The sequence below is a fragment of the Schistocerca cancellata genome, chromosome 10 (assembly GCF_023864275.1).
Source record: "Schistocerca cancellata isolate TAMUIC-IGC-003103 chromosome 10, iqSchCanc2.1, whole genome shotgun sequence".
Taxonomy (NCBI): Eukaryota; Metazoa; Arthropoda; class Insecta; order Orthoptera; family Acrididae; genus Schistocerca; species Schistocerca cancellata.
The window spans coordinates 80,448,256-80,463,221 of NC_064635.1; the positions used below are offsets into that span (position 1 = coordinate 80,448,256).

Here is a 14,966-nt window from a genome sequence, read left to right on the forward strand (position 1 = left end):
CACATGTAACCATGCCATACTGTAGGTGCATGCAACCACGAGAGAGAGTTATGTCAGCAACCAGACAAATCTGTTGTTTCTGAATAAGGGCAGCAGTCTTTTCGGTAATTGAGGGTCGGCCGTCTGGATGATTGTTCTGGCATTGTATCATCCGCAGACACAGCCTTGTTATGTTGATCCTGCAAATAGCAGAAAGCAAGGCTAATCACAGCTGTTATTCTTCCTGAGGGCATGCAGCTCTACTGTGTGATTAGCATGGAGAGATTCCTCAAACTAGATTTCTTACTGAAGACTACTCTCCAACAACAAGAAAGCAACACCATCGCCACCTCTTCATTATTTATGCAATCTTGCAATAAAGCTTCAACTTTCTTCTGTAACACAACACTGCAAAATCTATGTTCTTCTCTGTACTGTCTATCACCTATCTTTCACTTCCATATAAGGCAAACTCCAGACACATACTTTCAAAAAATACTTCCCAACACTTAAATTTATCTTCACTGTTAATATATTACTCTTTTTCAGGTAAGCTTTCTTGCAATTGCTAGTGTGCGCTTTGTACCTGCTTTACTATCACCACCAAAATAACTGAACTCAGGGTACTACTCCAGAACATGATTCCCCAGCATCTCAAGACTTCATTCATCTACACTCCATTACAGTTACTTTACATTTATTGATGTTCACCTTATAAACTGTCTATTCTATTCAGCTGTTCTTTCATGTACCTTTGTTGTCTCTGGGAGAATCAAAATGTCATCAGCAAACCCCAACAGCTTTTGTTTCTGCTACCTGAACTTTAATTCCAATTCTAAATTTCTCCTTAATTTTGTTTTACTTGTTGCTGTAATACACCCAGTTTATTAACAATTTACTTAAAAATACCTTAACTTTAAATAACGCTCATACTGCCAGAATTTACGGATTAGTTGATCCAGTTCCCCACATTCTGTTTGAAGTAGTGGTAAGAGGATGGCAGTACGGTGGAAGAAAGTCGCAGAAGGAATAATTTTACTATCCAGTGTGCTTTCCTGCAGGTTCTCGCCTATGTGGAAGATGTGTTGCGTGGGGCTCAGCCTGGCAGTCGTCCACCGGATAACGCCATTGGCCGTGCACTTCTGGATATGGTCAACTCCGTTCCTCGAATGACACCTGAAGAGTTTGAAGAAATGTTCCATTCCAATATCAAGGTTTGCATGATACATCCTGTAGTGACCAAAATTAATAAATTGGGGCAATGCTCAATGTGTTTTTATGTTTTTAAGTGGCACAGAGTGAGACGTATGGGGAGCACCACACAATGTAGCAATTGTGATTAGATCAGCAAGAATAAGCCAAAAATTATTTTTTATTATATTTATTTTTCACAACAGAGATTACTTTGTGAGTGTGGTCAAGTATACTACAGGCTGTTTCCAACTTCCTGAGGCATAGATCTGATGACTTAAATGATAGTACATTACTTTACACAATAATTGGGTTATTTCAAACAGTATTATATCTTGTACATTGTGGGATTCCAGATGTTGCACACTCCAAGCTATGACCTATTGATCTCAGGGCACCAATGACAACAGGAATATCAATTTTTACATTCCTCATTTGACTGACTTGTTTCCAATTTTTGTTTCTTTTTCTTCTGAGCCATATTATTGTTAATAGCCCCATCACGCAAGTCTGAGATATTGATTAAGAGGCATTTTCTGTTATCTGGCTTGATGTACGAGAATGAGTTGTCAAGAATGTATTTATTGATCACATTGGACATTGTTGCATCCAGTTGTTATTACCACTTCAGGTATGTGATAGTACAACTTGCTGAAGATATCTGTTCCTTCTACAGCTCTACATATTTATCAGTGGAGGTATGAGCACACATTATTGTACCTCTTCATCCTGATATGTGCTCCATAATTTGAGTGGACTCCACTAATCTGACATCTATCGTCTTGGGAGTGCTTTTTAACTCCTGATATTATTACTGTTATTGTTGTTAATTCACATTCATTGTTGTTATTCAGACCAAACAAAAGTACCGGTGTGTTTTGAGTCCTGTCCCTTTCTTATACCTCTTTATGGTTTCATAAATTTTGCCTTTCACCACAAATTTTGTATCTGTTTGAAATGGAAAGCATGTATCACTCATTAATGTAGCTAAGATTCAGATCTGACAACTGTTGGTATTATGTGGTCCATGGCCAGCAAAATATGACAAGATTGTGAGTGGATGGCAAAGTAAATATGTAGATGTATTGTAAAGTTAGTTAGATCTTCATAGAAAGGGAAGATGAGATGGTAAATATGATACTGCAAGGAGAATTTGACAGAGCCCTGAAAGACCTAAGTCAAAACAAGGACCCTGTAGTACACCTCCCATCAGAACTACTGATATCCTTGGGAGAGCCAGCCATGACGAATCTACACCATTTGGGGTGAAAAATGTATGAGTCAAGTGAAACACTCTCAAACTTAAAAAAAGGATGTAATATTTCCAGTTCCAATGAGAGCAGTTGCTGACCAGATGTGAATATTAGTGAACTATCAGAAACTAGGTAATGTCTGCTAAATACTAATACAAATTATGTACAGAAGAATGGAAAAACTTTTAGAACGTGATATCAGGGAAGATTAGTTTGGATTCCAGAAAAATTTAGGAACATGTGACACAGTACTGACCATATGACTTCTCTTAGAAAATGGGTGTTATGGAAAGGCAGACATATGGAAATAGCATTTCTAGACAGAAACCTTTTGACAATGCTGTCTGGCATCTACTGAATTTTGAAGGTAGCAGGCATAATATACAGATTTTGAAAGGCTATTTACAACTTGTACAGAAACCAGACTGCAGTTGTGAGTCAAGGGGCATAAAAAGGGAAGCAGTGGTTGAGAAGGGAGTGAGACAGTGGTAGCCCATCTCCAGTATTCAAGCTGTACATTGAGCAAGCAGCAAAGGAAACCATAGAAAATTTAGGAGAAGGAATTAAATATCGAGGAGAAGAAATAAAAAACTATAAGGTTTACCAATGACATTTGTCGTTCTGTCAGAGACCGCAAAGGACTTGGAACAGCTGTTGAATGGAATGGACTGTCTCTTGAAAGAAGGATATAAGATGATCATTAACAAGCGTAATGAAATGTAGTCGAATGAAATTAGGTGATGCTGAGGGAATTATATTAGGAAATGAGACACTAAAGGTAGATGAGTTTTGCTCTTTGGACAGTAAAATAGCTGATGATGGCTGAAATAGAGAGGATATAAAATCTAGACTGGCGATGACAAGAAAAGCATTTCTGAAGAAGAGAAATTTAACAGCAAATATAGATTTTTTTTTTTAAGTGTTGGTATGTCTTTTGTGAAAGTCCTTATTTGGAATGCAGCCTTGTATGGAAGTAAAACATGAATGCTAAAAAGTTGTGACAAGAAGAGACTAGAAGCTTTTGAATTGTGGTGCTACAGAAAAATGCTGAAGATTAGATGGATGTCATATAACTAATGAGATGGTGCTGAATAGAATTGGGGATAAAAATATTTGTGGCATAAGTTGACTAAAAGAAGGGACAGTTGATCACACACATTTTGTGACATTTAGGGTCACCAGACAAGTACTGGAGAGGGAGATCAAGAGATGACTACAGTAAGTAGATTCAAAAGTAAGTAGGTTGCAGTAGTTATTCAGAAAGAGGCTTGCACAGGATAGAGCAGCATGGTGAGCTGTATCTAACCAGTCTTCAGACAGATGACCACAACAAATATATATGGATGAACTGTTGGAAATCCATTAATATCAAATGTCTACTGAACTTATGTAAAATAATTTAAAATATGAAAAAGCCCATGCTGATTGGAGATTTACCCAAAACAGGTTAATTGTTGAAAGTGTGACAAATGTAAAGCACAAACCACATAAAGCAGTCTTACAATTTTTACATTTAATTGCAAGAACTCAAAGGGACAAGAATTTGGCAGAGGTCAGCCTAGGTGTCATATCAGCAAAAACTGTGAGCTGAGTATAAGTTAACTATGATTCAGTCCTAGTATATTCAGTACATGTTTCCAAATTGGAACATTGACTCTGGTCAATTCTAGGTCAGAATGGGGGGGGGGGGGGGAAGTACATTACTGTGACACTTGTTGGCCAAGCCAGTGTGTGTTTGTTGGTCATTGGTTAACTATCACATGCCATAGAACCAAAATAATTATTACTGGATTTTTGGCATATGTTAAATACAAATTAGACATTGAAAATTCCAGGTAGGAATATCGACAATGTAGGAAAAGATAGATTGCTGCTTATGTAAAGAAGACACGTCAAGTTGTAGACAGGTATGATTAAAAGATTTAATCGTGCCTGTCAGCTACTTGATATGTCTTCTTTACGGTAAGTAACAATCTATCTTTTCCTAAATTGTTAAGTACAAGTTAGTGTGACATAGTGAAATGATGAACTCATTTTGTGTTCTAATTTGTAAGTAATGTCCCAGGGTATTACTGAGTAATCTGTAAACGAGGGGTGGGGGCTGCTTATAGGGTAGATGGAAAACAAGAATAAATTATGAACAGGAAATACATTAGAAGACCTCTACCAGAAGTCTTCCCCGAGCTCAATAAAACAGCAGATAAAGATAGTGAAAGAAAGACTAAGCAGAAACCAATTTCATTAGTTGGGGCAGTAGGGTTAAAGTCCACATTCGTCCATGGTTTTTCTGTCGTTTCCATAAAGTGCCAAAAGCAAGTCCAACAATGATTTCTTTGAAAAGAACATGGTTGATTCCATTTCTTGTTCTTATCCATGTCCATTTCCAAGCTTGAGCTCTCTCTCGAATCACATTGTCAGTGGCACTACAAACCATAGTATCTCAGTTTTCTTTATAATCTGGATGTAGATTTTTATATAGTGAGGTACATAATTTCTGCTATTATATGTATCTCTTACAGAAAGATGTGAACTGTGAGCTACAAAAGATGAAACTTCTAAAATGGATAGTTTACCAAGATTCAGTTTCTGGAGAATCGGGGATCAGTTAGGCAACTAAAATTTTGTAGTTGGATGTTGAAACCCGAAGTAGTAACTTAAGTACAATGTGATCACAAACAGATTGATAGTAAAAATAGTTTGTCAGCTGAATCCAGTATAAAAATTTGTTTCGGGCTGCAGTTTAATGATCAAGCCTCTGTACTTCAACCCAATAAAAGTGAAGAGCAATTTTTATAGTAGTGAGATGAATTTTAAATTCTAGTTATTGGAACAAATTTTAAGTGTGGGCTTGAGAGTTCCAGTTGAAAATATGGTAATAAAGATGCAGAACAGTTGAGCATATATAAAATATGAACATCATTCAGTAAATAGTAATAGTAAACAGTCTGATAGAAAATTAAGGACGTTAACCTTTTAAGGCAAAGATGCTCAGTTGGGCCATTGAGTGGTGAAGAATTGAAATGGCACAATCACACTAGAATGTTGTCTTTTCGTTTAGTAGTGTTTTTAAAGTGTACAATTTTGTTTTACCTTCCAGAAAACCAGTAAGTGACCATAACGAGAAACTTATTTTTTTTCACAGGATTTGTTAATGGTGATAACATTAGCACAGTTAACGAAGACACAGCTGCAGCTGAATGAGAAGCTGACTCTCATAACGACACTATGATGATAACCATCCTGGCTGGAGTAATATATTTCCTAGCCAGCAGATTAGTTCCTGTTTCTCGCGAAGAGCAGGGACTCGATTGTAACGAACATGAATCATCAGTTGCCACACACACATAATCAGTGTAAATAATCTGCCTTCCAATCTTCAAATGAGCTCCTGTGTTGAGTCCACAAAAATAGTGTCATCAGTGGAAGAAATCATATGTTTTTGTATATTTTGTGATTTTATGTAATAAACTGGACCTTTGGAAAAGCAAAGTTTTTTTTGTGGAAGAATTAACTTACTAATAAATTAATTGGCATACTGTTGTAAAGATTTTGTTACATTCTTATCTTAACTGCTCTCCTCCATTCCTCTCCAGAAGGAAAGTGTATGATAACTGTTTGTGATACTGCTTTACTTGAAAAGTAGTTTCTTCAATTGTAATATTTGATATGAAATGAATTTTCCACTTTGTATGAATTCTCTAACTAATGAGTTACCAGCCATCAACAAAGTTACACTAGTAGCATTAGTACTTTACATATATAACTAAAGTAACATTAGTTTGAGGTAGTGAAAGAAAGATTTACTGGTAATTGCTGTAAAAGATTACACACACATACACACAAGCTTCAGAAGCATAAAGTTTAGTTGAATACTTCTGTGTTTTCCATCTATTAATGTGCGTATGTGAGTTAAATGTTGTACATTGAGCATTATTATTTACTGGTGTATCCATGAAGTACAGGTACCAAATTATGATGGTGTTGCCTAAATGTATGCTGTTCTACATTGTTGTATACAGTTTTTTTCTTCACTTTTTTGATACATGCAGCTTTTCCCATCCTTAAGAATTACACATCTTGCATAATTATTGTATGTGAAACAAGTAATCAATATTATATTTTTACTTGTTTAAGAATGAATAAACTGTACATAGAAAATTATATTACAGTATTTTATTGATTATCTGAACTAAGTGGCAGATATGGGTGTTCAGAAGACCAGTTTATTCAAATAATCTAACCATACACTTTCATTTACCAATAAAAACTACTTACGTTTATAACAACTTGAATCTCTTGTATTATTACAAAGGCAATTACAGTAGGAATGTATGTAGTACAGTGTAGTAAACAATAAATAACGCAAGAAAAAGCACAAGAAATGACTGATGCTTAGCGTAGTCCAAAGTTGACTGTAACGAATAATAATAATAATAATAATAAATATGTAATACAAATACATTTTGCATATATAGTACTCACGTATAGAATTAATGCTTAAAAATCCTTAATTTCATTCTATCTAAGCAACCAAACCTGCTTACAAGCATCTTATTCTTCAAACCATTGCAAGGTGGTATCTAAACTTTTAAATGGTTCAGAAGCTGCTGGTACCACTAGTCGAGGAGATTCCAGTGACGTCAGCCTTATCAGTGACAAGGTTTACAATTCCCCCTGTTGTGCCCAATTTATTGCCCTGGATCTTTGTCGACACTCATCCATTCTTGATCATCATCACATTCACAGCAAGTGCATTCTTTTAGCATATTGAGCAGTTCAAACATATCATTCTGTTTGTCATTTCCAAATAGACTATTAAAAACCTCCACCAACCCAAAGTTTCATTCCAGGCTTTTTTCAAATTCTGTTCCTGTTCTGCTCCAATCATTTATGACACATCTTTCAACTCCCTATTTTTATGTTTTGTTAATAGAATTTCTTATCACACTCTTCTCTTTCTAACAGTACCTTAGATTACAATACTTTCCAGTAATACTGTTTGAAAGTTTCAGTAACACCTTGATCATGGGCAGTAATAAGGTGGTTACGAGGCCTATGCCGAAAGTTTTTAGCAGCCCATAAACCGTAAGGCGGAGGACAATGGGGTTGTTTTCATTTGAAAGAGAGATGTTTTTCAACCTTGGGACGTGCGCGCGCAACCCCTGGCTAGCGGTGATCCCCCCCAGCGCGGTAAGAAAGCACAGGCAGTGCTGAGTCAGACGGCGCAGGATGGAGCTGTCGCGCCGCGACTTTCGCGCCATGACTTTTTACGATTATAAAAAGGGTTTAAGTGGCGAAGAATGCCATTCTTCGTTGCTGCGCTTCTAGGGCCACGGTTGGAAATTGGTTTCAAGAGTTTTCGAGGAGTCGGCAGTCAATTGAAGATGAACCTCATCCCGGTTGGCTAGCAACAGCTGTGACTCCTGAAAACATTGATGCTGTGAGGAAAATGATCCAAGAAGATCCATATCTTACATTTTGCGACATTGAAGGGACCCTAAATATTGGATCAACAGCAGCACAGACCATCGTTCATAGTCACTTAGGCCTTACTAAGAGATGTGCCTGTTGGGTGCCACATTCCCCCGACAGAAAGCCAAAAGGAGGCGAGAGTGGACTAGTGTCATTTCATGCTCGAAAAATTCAACGGAGGGAATTCCCAAGACATCTACAATATCGTCACAGGTGATGAAACGTGGGTCTACCATTATGACCCCGAAACGACGAGACAGTCTTCTGTGTGGTGCTTTCCAGGGGAGGAATCGCCCACAAAAGTTCAACGAAGTCGGAGCTCTGAAAAAAAGATGGTGGCAACTTTTTTCACAAAGATCGGGCATCTCACCCCTGTGACCTTGGACACACATCGTACAGTCAATGTTGAATGGTACGTGAACGATTGTCTTCCAAAAGCCATCACCACATGGAAGTCACAGCATGCAAAATCCAAGAGTGGACACCTTCTGCTGCATCACGACAATGCATCTGCACACAGGGCTGCCAGAACGATGGACTTTCTGGGGAAGGAAAAAGTGCGAGCGTAACCCCATCCCCCCTTTTCACCTGACCTGGCCCCCTGTGACTTTTTTCTGTTCCCTAAGACTAAGGAAAAAATTCTAGGGCAGCAGTTTTCATCAAATGAAGAGGCCATTGCAGCGGACGAGAGTGCACTAAGTGACATCCCAAAAGAAGCTTGGACTGACACATTTTCTAAGTGGTTTCAGAGAATGGAAAAATGTATACATACTAATGGAGAGTATTTTGAAAAGCTGTAAACTTTTTTTTGGAAATAAATTTTTTTTCACACATTCTGCTCAAAACTTTCGGCATAGTCCTCGTATGTTAGATGGAAGAAACATTACATCTATGAACATTGTTTATGTTAAATAAATCACATAATGTATAAGTTGATGCATTGTCAAGGAGCAGTAATGTTTTCTCCCTTTTGCCATTCTTTAACTGAGTTTTTACGGAGTGTACAAAAACTTCCATAAACATCCATGAAAACTTTACTATCCATGCAGGTGCTCTTTTTGTGAGGTGTAAACAATAGGCATAGCAGACATCGTAATGTGTTAGAAAAAATGTAGTTTCTTACTGTTACCAATGATGAACATAGGCAACCAAGGCTACAAGTAGCATTAGCACAAGCTAAAGCAGTAATATAGTCCTTGCTCATTTTAGAACCAGCTGCTGCTAATTCACAATTGGAACCAAGAGTATTTCTTGGCAAAGCTTTCCTAATAAGCCCAGTTGTGTCAGAATTGTTAACTTCCTTGAAAGGATAGTACTCCCTCAATAAACAGCCGACAGTTTTCTCCTTGTGTTTGAAGCTCATAAATGCTGTATCTTGATTTAAAAGCATTTTAACCAGCACCTGCTTGCTTTAAAATTCAATGACCCTCGCAAGATTTTCATTAAATTGAACTGCCTTTCCATGTAGAGTGGGACCAGAGAGAGATTCTCCTTTTGATCTTTTTTGTGTAAACCACTTGTAAACAGCATTGCCTAGATCCCTATTCATGGCTAGCTTTATAGTTTTGCGACTTGTTGATCCATCGGTAAACTCGAGTTCAGGTACAAAATTTGTGATATTGTATTTCTCTCTCAAGGAAAGGACAACATATTTATGTTTAAGCATTTTATATCACAAGTTTACTTTATGTGACAAAGTTGACACAAGTGATCATAACTGAGCACAAACAATAAGTTACTGTTATCGGGATTGATACAGGGGGTCCGGGCACTCACAAGCAAGTAACAGTTCGGTCAAGCAGTCATTTGGTTGACAGGCATTTGGATAATCAATGGTCTACTGTGATTTATTCTTAATATTTGATAGAGTTGAATCTGCTTTGAGGTGTCACTTGAGTCTCAACTCTACTTCATTAAAAGTGTGTATTTCATTTGCTTAATTTTTTATGTATGTGTCAATGACTGCCTCTGAATCTCTGGATTTTGTATTGTCAGGTACTATAATAGGCCTACCGTAACTCTCGACTGTTGTAAAAGATGTCTGAAATGAGACCAATGTGAGAATAATTCTACCTAAGGGTAGTTTCCAACGTAGATGACACATTGGTATGGCAACTTGGGACTCAATTCAGCTAACACTACTCAACTTATAGCCATTTAGTTTTGATCACCATTGTTTCCAAATCCTTAAGAAATGTGGGCCATTTGGCAAAGGATACCTTAAGCAAAACATCAACTCACTGTGCTTTTAATCCCAAGCATTGCACTTCCAAGTGGGTCAGATATCCAGCACATCCTGGAAGGGTGATTATGTACTGTTAGATGTAGCGTGGCACAGCACTACTGATGCCTGATCTGGGAATGCATGATATGGAGTAAGTGTCCATTTCATTCGGGGTGGTGGCTATTGGGTCAGATTGCCATTGGCATTGTTGGGCGGCACCCATAGAGAATTTCTCCAACTGTAACAAGTGTCATTACAGATGATCTGCAGTGAAGTGGATCAAACTCTCTTTCAGAGTAATGGCCCCACAAAGTGGTGGGCTTTTTGGAATGTAACAAAACTTTCTATGTAAAGGTTACAATGTTAAAGTATTTACAGCCTAGGTAGTGCTATGTGAAGAAGACGGGGTCAGTGTAAGTTGAGTAAAGCAGCTTCCCAATATCTTGCGTTATCTACAAAAGAAAATATATGTATAGGTTTGACGAAGTCACAGCAGTTATTCTGTTGATGAAGTTATCGAACACTACTCTGAAGTGTTTCAATCATGAGATAAGCTTAATAACATACTGGTTATACACTGATAAGCCAAAATATTATGACCACCTGCTTAATAGCTTGCTTGTTTGCCTTTGACACAAAATACACCGCTAATTCTGCCTATCAAGGATCCAACAGTTTGCTGGTAGGTTTGTGGCTTTAAATGTCTATGGACAGGTCAAGTAATTTGCGTAAATAATGGGCTGCTGTTTTGCATATGTAGTGATTGACACCTGATAAAGACTCAAATGGGTTCCACAGGATTTATATAATGCAGAACTGGTCAATGAAACCTCAACGAGAGTTCAGTATAACGCTCCTCAAACCACTGCAGCATGTTTCTGGCTCCGGTGGACGGGCAGTTATACTGCTGAAAGATGACATTGCCGTCGGGGAAGACATCAAGCATGAAGGGATGCAAGTGGTGAGTAGCCGTCAGCGTGTTTTCGATTACTAACACAGGCCTCATGCAAGCACAGAGGCGTGTCTCCCATAACATAATTCTTCATCCATAGCGTGCTGCACATTTCGAGCTGCCATTCACCTCGATGACTGATTGTGGAGACTACCGTTGACCTAGTGTAGCAAAAGCATGATTAAGCTGAAGAGCCAACATGTTGCCGAGACATCAACGTAAGTTCATTATAATGTTCCTCAAACCGCTAGCACAGTTCTGGCTCAGACACATGGACAATTGTACTGCTGAAAGATGACACCGCTGTCAAGGAAGATATAAAGCATGAAGGGATCAACCTAGTGTTGCAGAAATGTGATTGACCCAAAGAGCTGACACGTTTCCATAGATTGATGATCAAACTCCAATTGTCCCATGGCCACTGCAATCGTGATTGACGATGTCGTTGGATCAACACGTGAAAACGTACAGGTGGTCTGCTGCGGAACTCCACATTTAACAGTATATGATGATGAACAGTGTGCTCCAAAACACTTGTGCTTGCACCAGTATTGTGCTCTTAAGGTGAACTGTCACAGATCACCATCTATCCAATTTCACAGAACACACAAGCCTCTGAACCCTACATTCTGTGAAGACTCGTGAACATCCAACCATTTAGCGCCTAGTAGTAGTTTCACTGTCCTACTCTTTCTTTAGATGTTTATGACAGTAGCATATGAACATTTGACCAGCTTCGCTGTTTTCGAGATACTTGTTTACACGCTCTGCAAACCAATCTGCCCTTTGTCAAAGTTGCTTCTCTCAAAGGATTTCCCTGTTTGCAGCCCATATCTTCCCTAGGGTGATTCCCCATCCGTGTCTGCTCCATTTACATACTTACATGCCTGCAACACCATCAGATGGCATCCAGCGATGCGGTGGGCAGTGATCATGTTTTGGCTTATCAGTGTAATTACTCCCTATATGCAGTTCAGCATAATCAAAGGACTCATCTTTCACCATGATCTTAGGCTACAGACAGACAGTGAGCTAAACACTAATTTTAGAGTGCCAAGGTGTTCATTTTATTCATATATGAGAGTTGTACCAAAAGTATGGTTCCCATATTTTTTACAAATAGAAAACATTGTTTATTGTTATTAATTTATACATTGCTGAAAAGCTTACACTTTTGTCTATTTTTCAACATAGTCTCCATTTTTTTTCGACATGTTTGAAGATGGTGCTTCAGATTTCGTGTTCCTAAGTCGAAGATGTCTCCCACCAACCCGTTGAGGAAGCGTGTGACCTCTGCTCGGACTTCATTGTTGCTCTTGAAGCATTTGCCACCTAAGTGTTTCTTTAGCTTGGGAAGGGGTGATAATTGCTGGGGGCTAACTACGGGCTGTACGGGGGATGGGGCATAACAGTCCACCCAAATTTCTTCAAAAGCTCCTGTGTTCGATGAGCGGTGTGGAGTAGAGTGTTGTCATGAAGGAGCACTACTCCCTCCTTCAGTCGCCTTCTCCGGTGATTCTGGATTTCTCGCCGGAGTTTGGTCAATGTTCCACAATATCTGTCTGAGCTTGTCATCCCAGATTGCATGAAATCGATGAAAAACACCCCCTTCCAATCCCAAAACACAGTCACCATAACCTTTCCTGCCGACTTTTTTTGTGTATGGAAGCTTAAATGTGTAGCAGTCTTTTCATTGTTCCTCCTCTGTGTAGTGTGCAGCAATCAGTCATTTTCATATTGTTGTTATTCCGTCCTGGACTTTGATGTGGTTATCGTGATCTATTGATGTGATTGAATGTCTTATGTTTCCCATTTGTGGAGTGGTTTAAAGATGAGGCTATCCCCTTTGGGACTAATCAGTTCATTTGCTGGAACTGTACAAAAGTGTCAAGAGACAACACCCTGTGAACTATCTCCTGTGTGCATAACAAGAGCTTTCCTTGGTGCCCTGGTATGACAGACGGGTACTAATTTTATTCTTTTGGATCTTCTTCAATACAGAATAGACTGATGACAGGAGAGAGCCTCTTTGATCACCAGTCTGTTCCACATTGAAGAAGATCCAAAAAATTAAAATGCCCACTCACCTGTCATACCAGAGCACCATGAGAAGTATGCACTCTGTCATCAAGCTTTGTAAAGGCAGTACCAAAATTTACAGTTATTACAAATGCACTAAAATAGGCACTGTAGTCCAATCCACAAATGATGGCAGTTTGCGCATGTCAAGGCACGGATGAGGATTGCATTGTTGACCATTCCAAGCGAAACTTGCAGTATGCACATGCTTTCCATTTGAAGAAAGCGTATATCCAGCAAATTGTATCTCTTGCTTACTTATACCATATATATCACATACCACCACCAACGATGACAACTCGCAACAAATAGAATAAAAATTCATTAAACAATTGCTACGATCACATTAGTTATGGCATTCAGAGCAGAGCACTGAGAACACTACTGAACACTTATTGGTTGTCGGAGAATGCGTGATGTAGGTGTGCAGAACAAACCTAAACTCGACTGCCATCGTTCGTGACTCCAACTGTAGTCACATATCAAGACAAGACTATCTACACCGAGAGAATTCCTCTTCTTTCCAGCCTTCGATACAAACAAAAAAATCTCGCTGGTTGAACTGGAGAAATCTCTCCGGCATCCCTAGGGACGCCTCCCCAATTATGCTGTCCTTTTCTCACTCACAGAGGACAAAAACTATCTTTAAGGTAGTAGCTGAAGGATCTAGTGGCAGCATTGTAACAAATTAGTACTGTGGGGTGGTCTGCTGCTAGGACCACAGCAGAAAAGTAGATGTGGCATCATCTATGAACAGCAGCAAAATGACTTCCCCAGAAGCATACATGAAGTAGCCAGTCATATTAATGCTTAAGTGTACTGCAATGGCTACTATCATCACCTAGATGCACTGTGACAACTGATAATTTATCCTAATCTCTTAGCAGCAGTGCAAGAGATGAAAGTTCCCTGTAGATCACCTTCCTTCTCTAAGAAACTGCAATGTGTACTGTAAAAACAAAACAAAAGAGCATCTGGCAGTGTTTGCACAGATGTCTTCAATGAACAAGTGTTTCAGTTACAGATTTAGAAGCAGTCACAGTTTACATACTGATGCCCACAAAGATAACAGTATGCAACTTTACTACCAGAGGATGAGATTCTATCCAAGGATGTAGATAGCCAAATAGTGCAGCAGTTGTTTCCATTCATTGTTTATAGAAGTGGAGGAAGTAACTGTCCACAACCCACAGAGGAGCAATTAAGGAAAACAGCATAATTATTTTTGAGAGCCCATGTTAATAAAGCAGATTGTGACCTTGATGTCAGATTAAGAAAAATCTTGGGTGCAGTAGCCCAATAATTAGGTCACTGCAGTATAGACCTCACAATCTGTAAGCCAGTTCTCATCCTCATGAATCATGATCTCTGCAGCAATTCTCCAACTAGCTCCTCTCCCTTTCGCTAACCAGCAGAGTGGCCACACACTTGGTACCCTAAGAAGCAAACTGGCCAGCCTTTAACTTGACAGAAGTGTTTCTCTGTTCCTGGTGAGTAATTTGTCCTTGATCTGCACTGCAGACCGAAGGAGATTACAGATACTACTGTCTTTCTCTCTGTCCTCCATAAATATACCAACTTAGAAAATACCTATATGGATGACTCCGCAGTTAATTACTGTTGTGGATAAACATTTAAATAGGTATGCTTCATCACATTTTTAAGCATGTGTATTTTATATGTACAAAAGTAATATTTTTCATTATGTCAATTTATTATTTGCAAGATATACTACCCCTTGGTTGTGTTTCATTTCCCCTTTTTCTGCAGGTCTGACAGTGGTCACCACTGATAATCTGAGGACAATTTGTTTATG

The 14,966-nt window shown here is 38.7% G+C and overlaps 1 protein-coding gene across 1 annotated transcript in view; it reads left to right on the forward strand.

The window, feature by feature from the left end:
* LOC126106883 (eukaryotic translation initiation factor 3 subunit F) overlaps nt 1–5,968 on the forward strand; it is a 60,232-nt gene extending 54,264 nt beyond the window's left edge. Inside the window, exons 6-7 of the mRNA XM_049913297.1 lie at nt 1,041–1,193; nt 5,566–5,968. Of these exons, the coding sequence (XP_049769254.1) occupies nt 1,041–1,193; nt 5,566–5,652 (240 nt within the window). The 3' untranslated portion in view covers nt 5,653–5,968. The remainder of the gene's footprint in view (nt 1–1,040; nt 1,194–5,565) is intronic.
* Nucleotides 5,969–14,966: the final 8,998 nt, after the last annotated feature.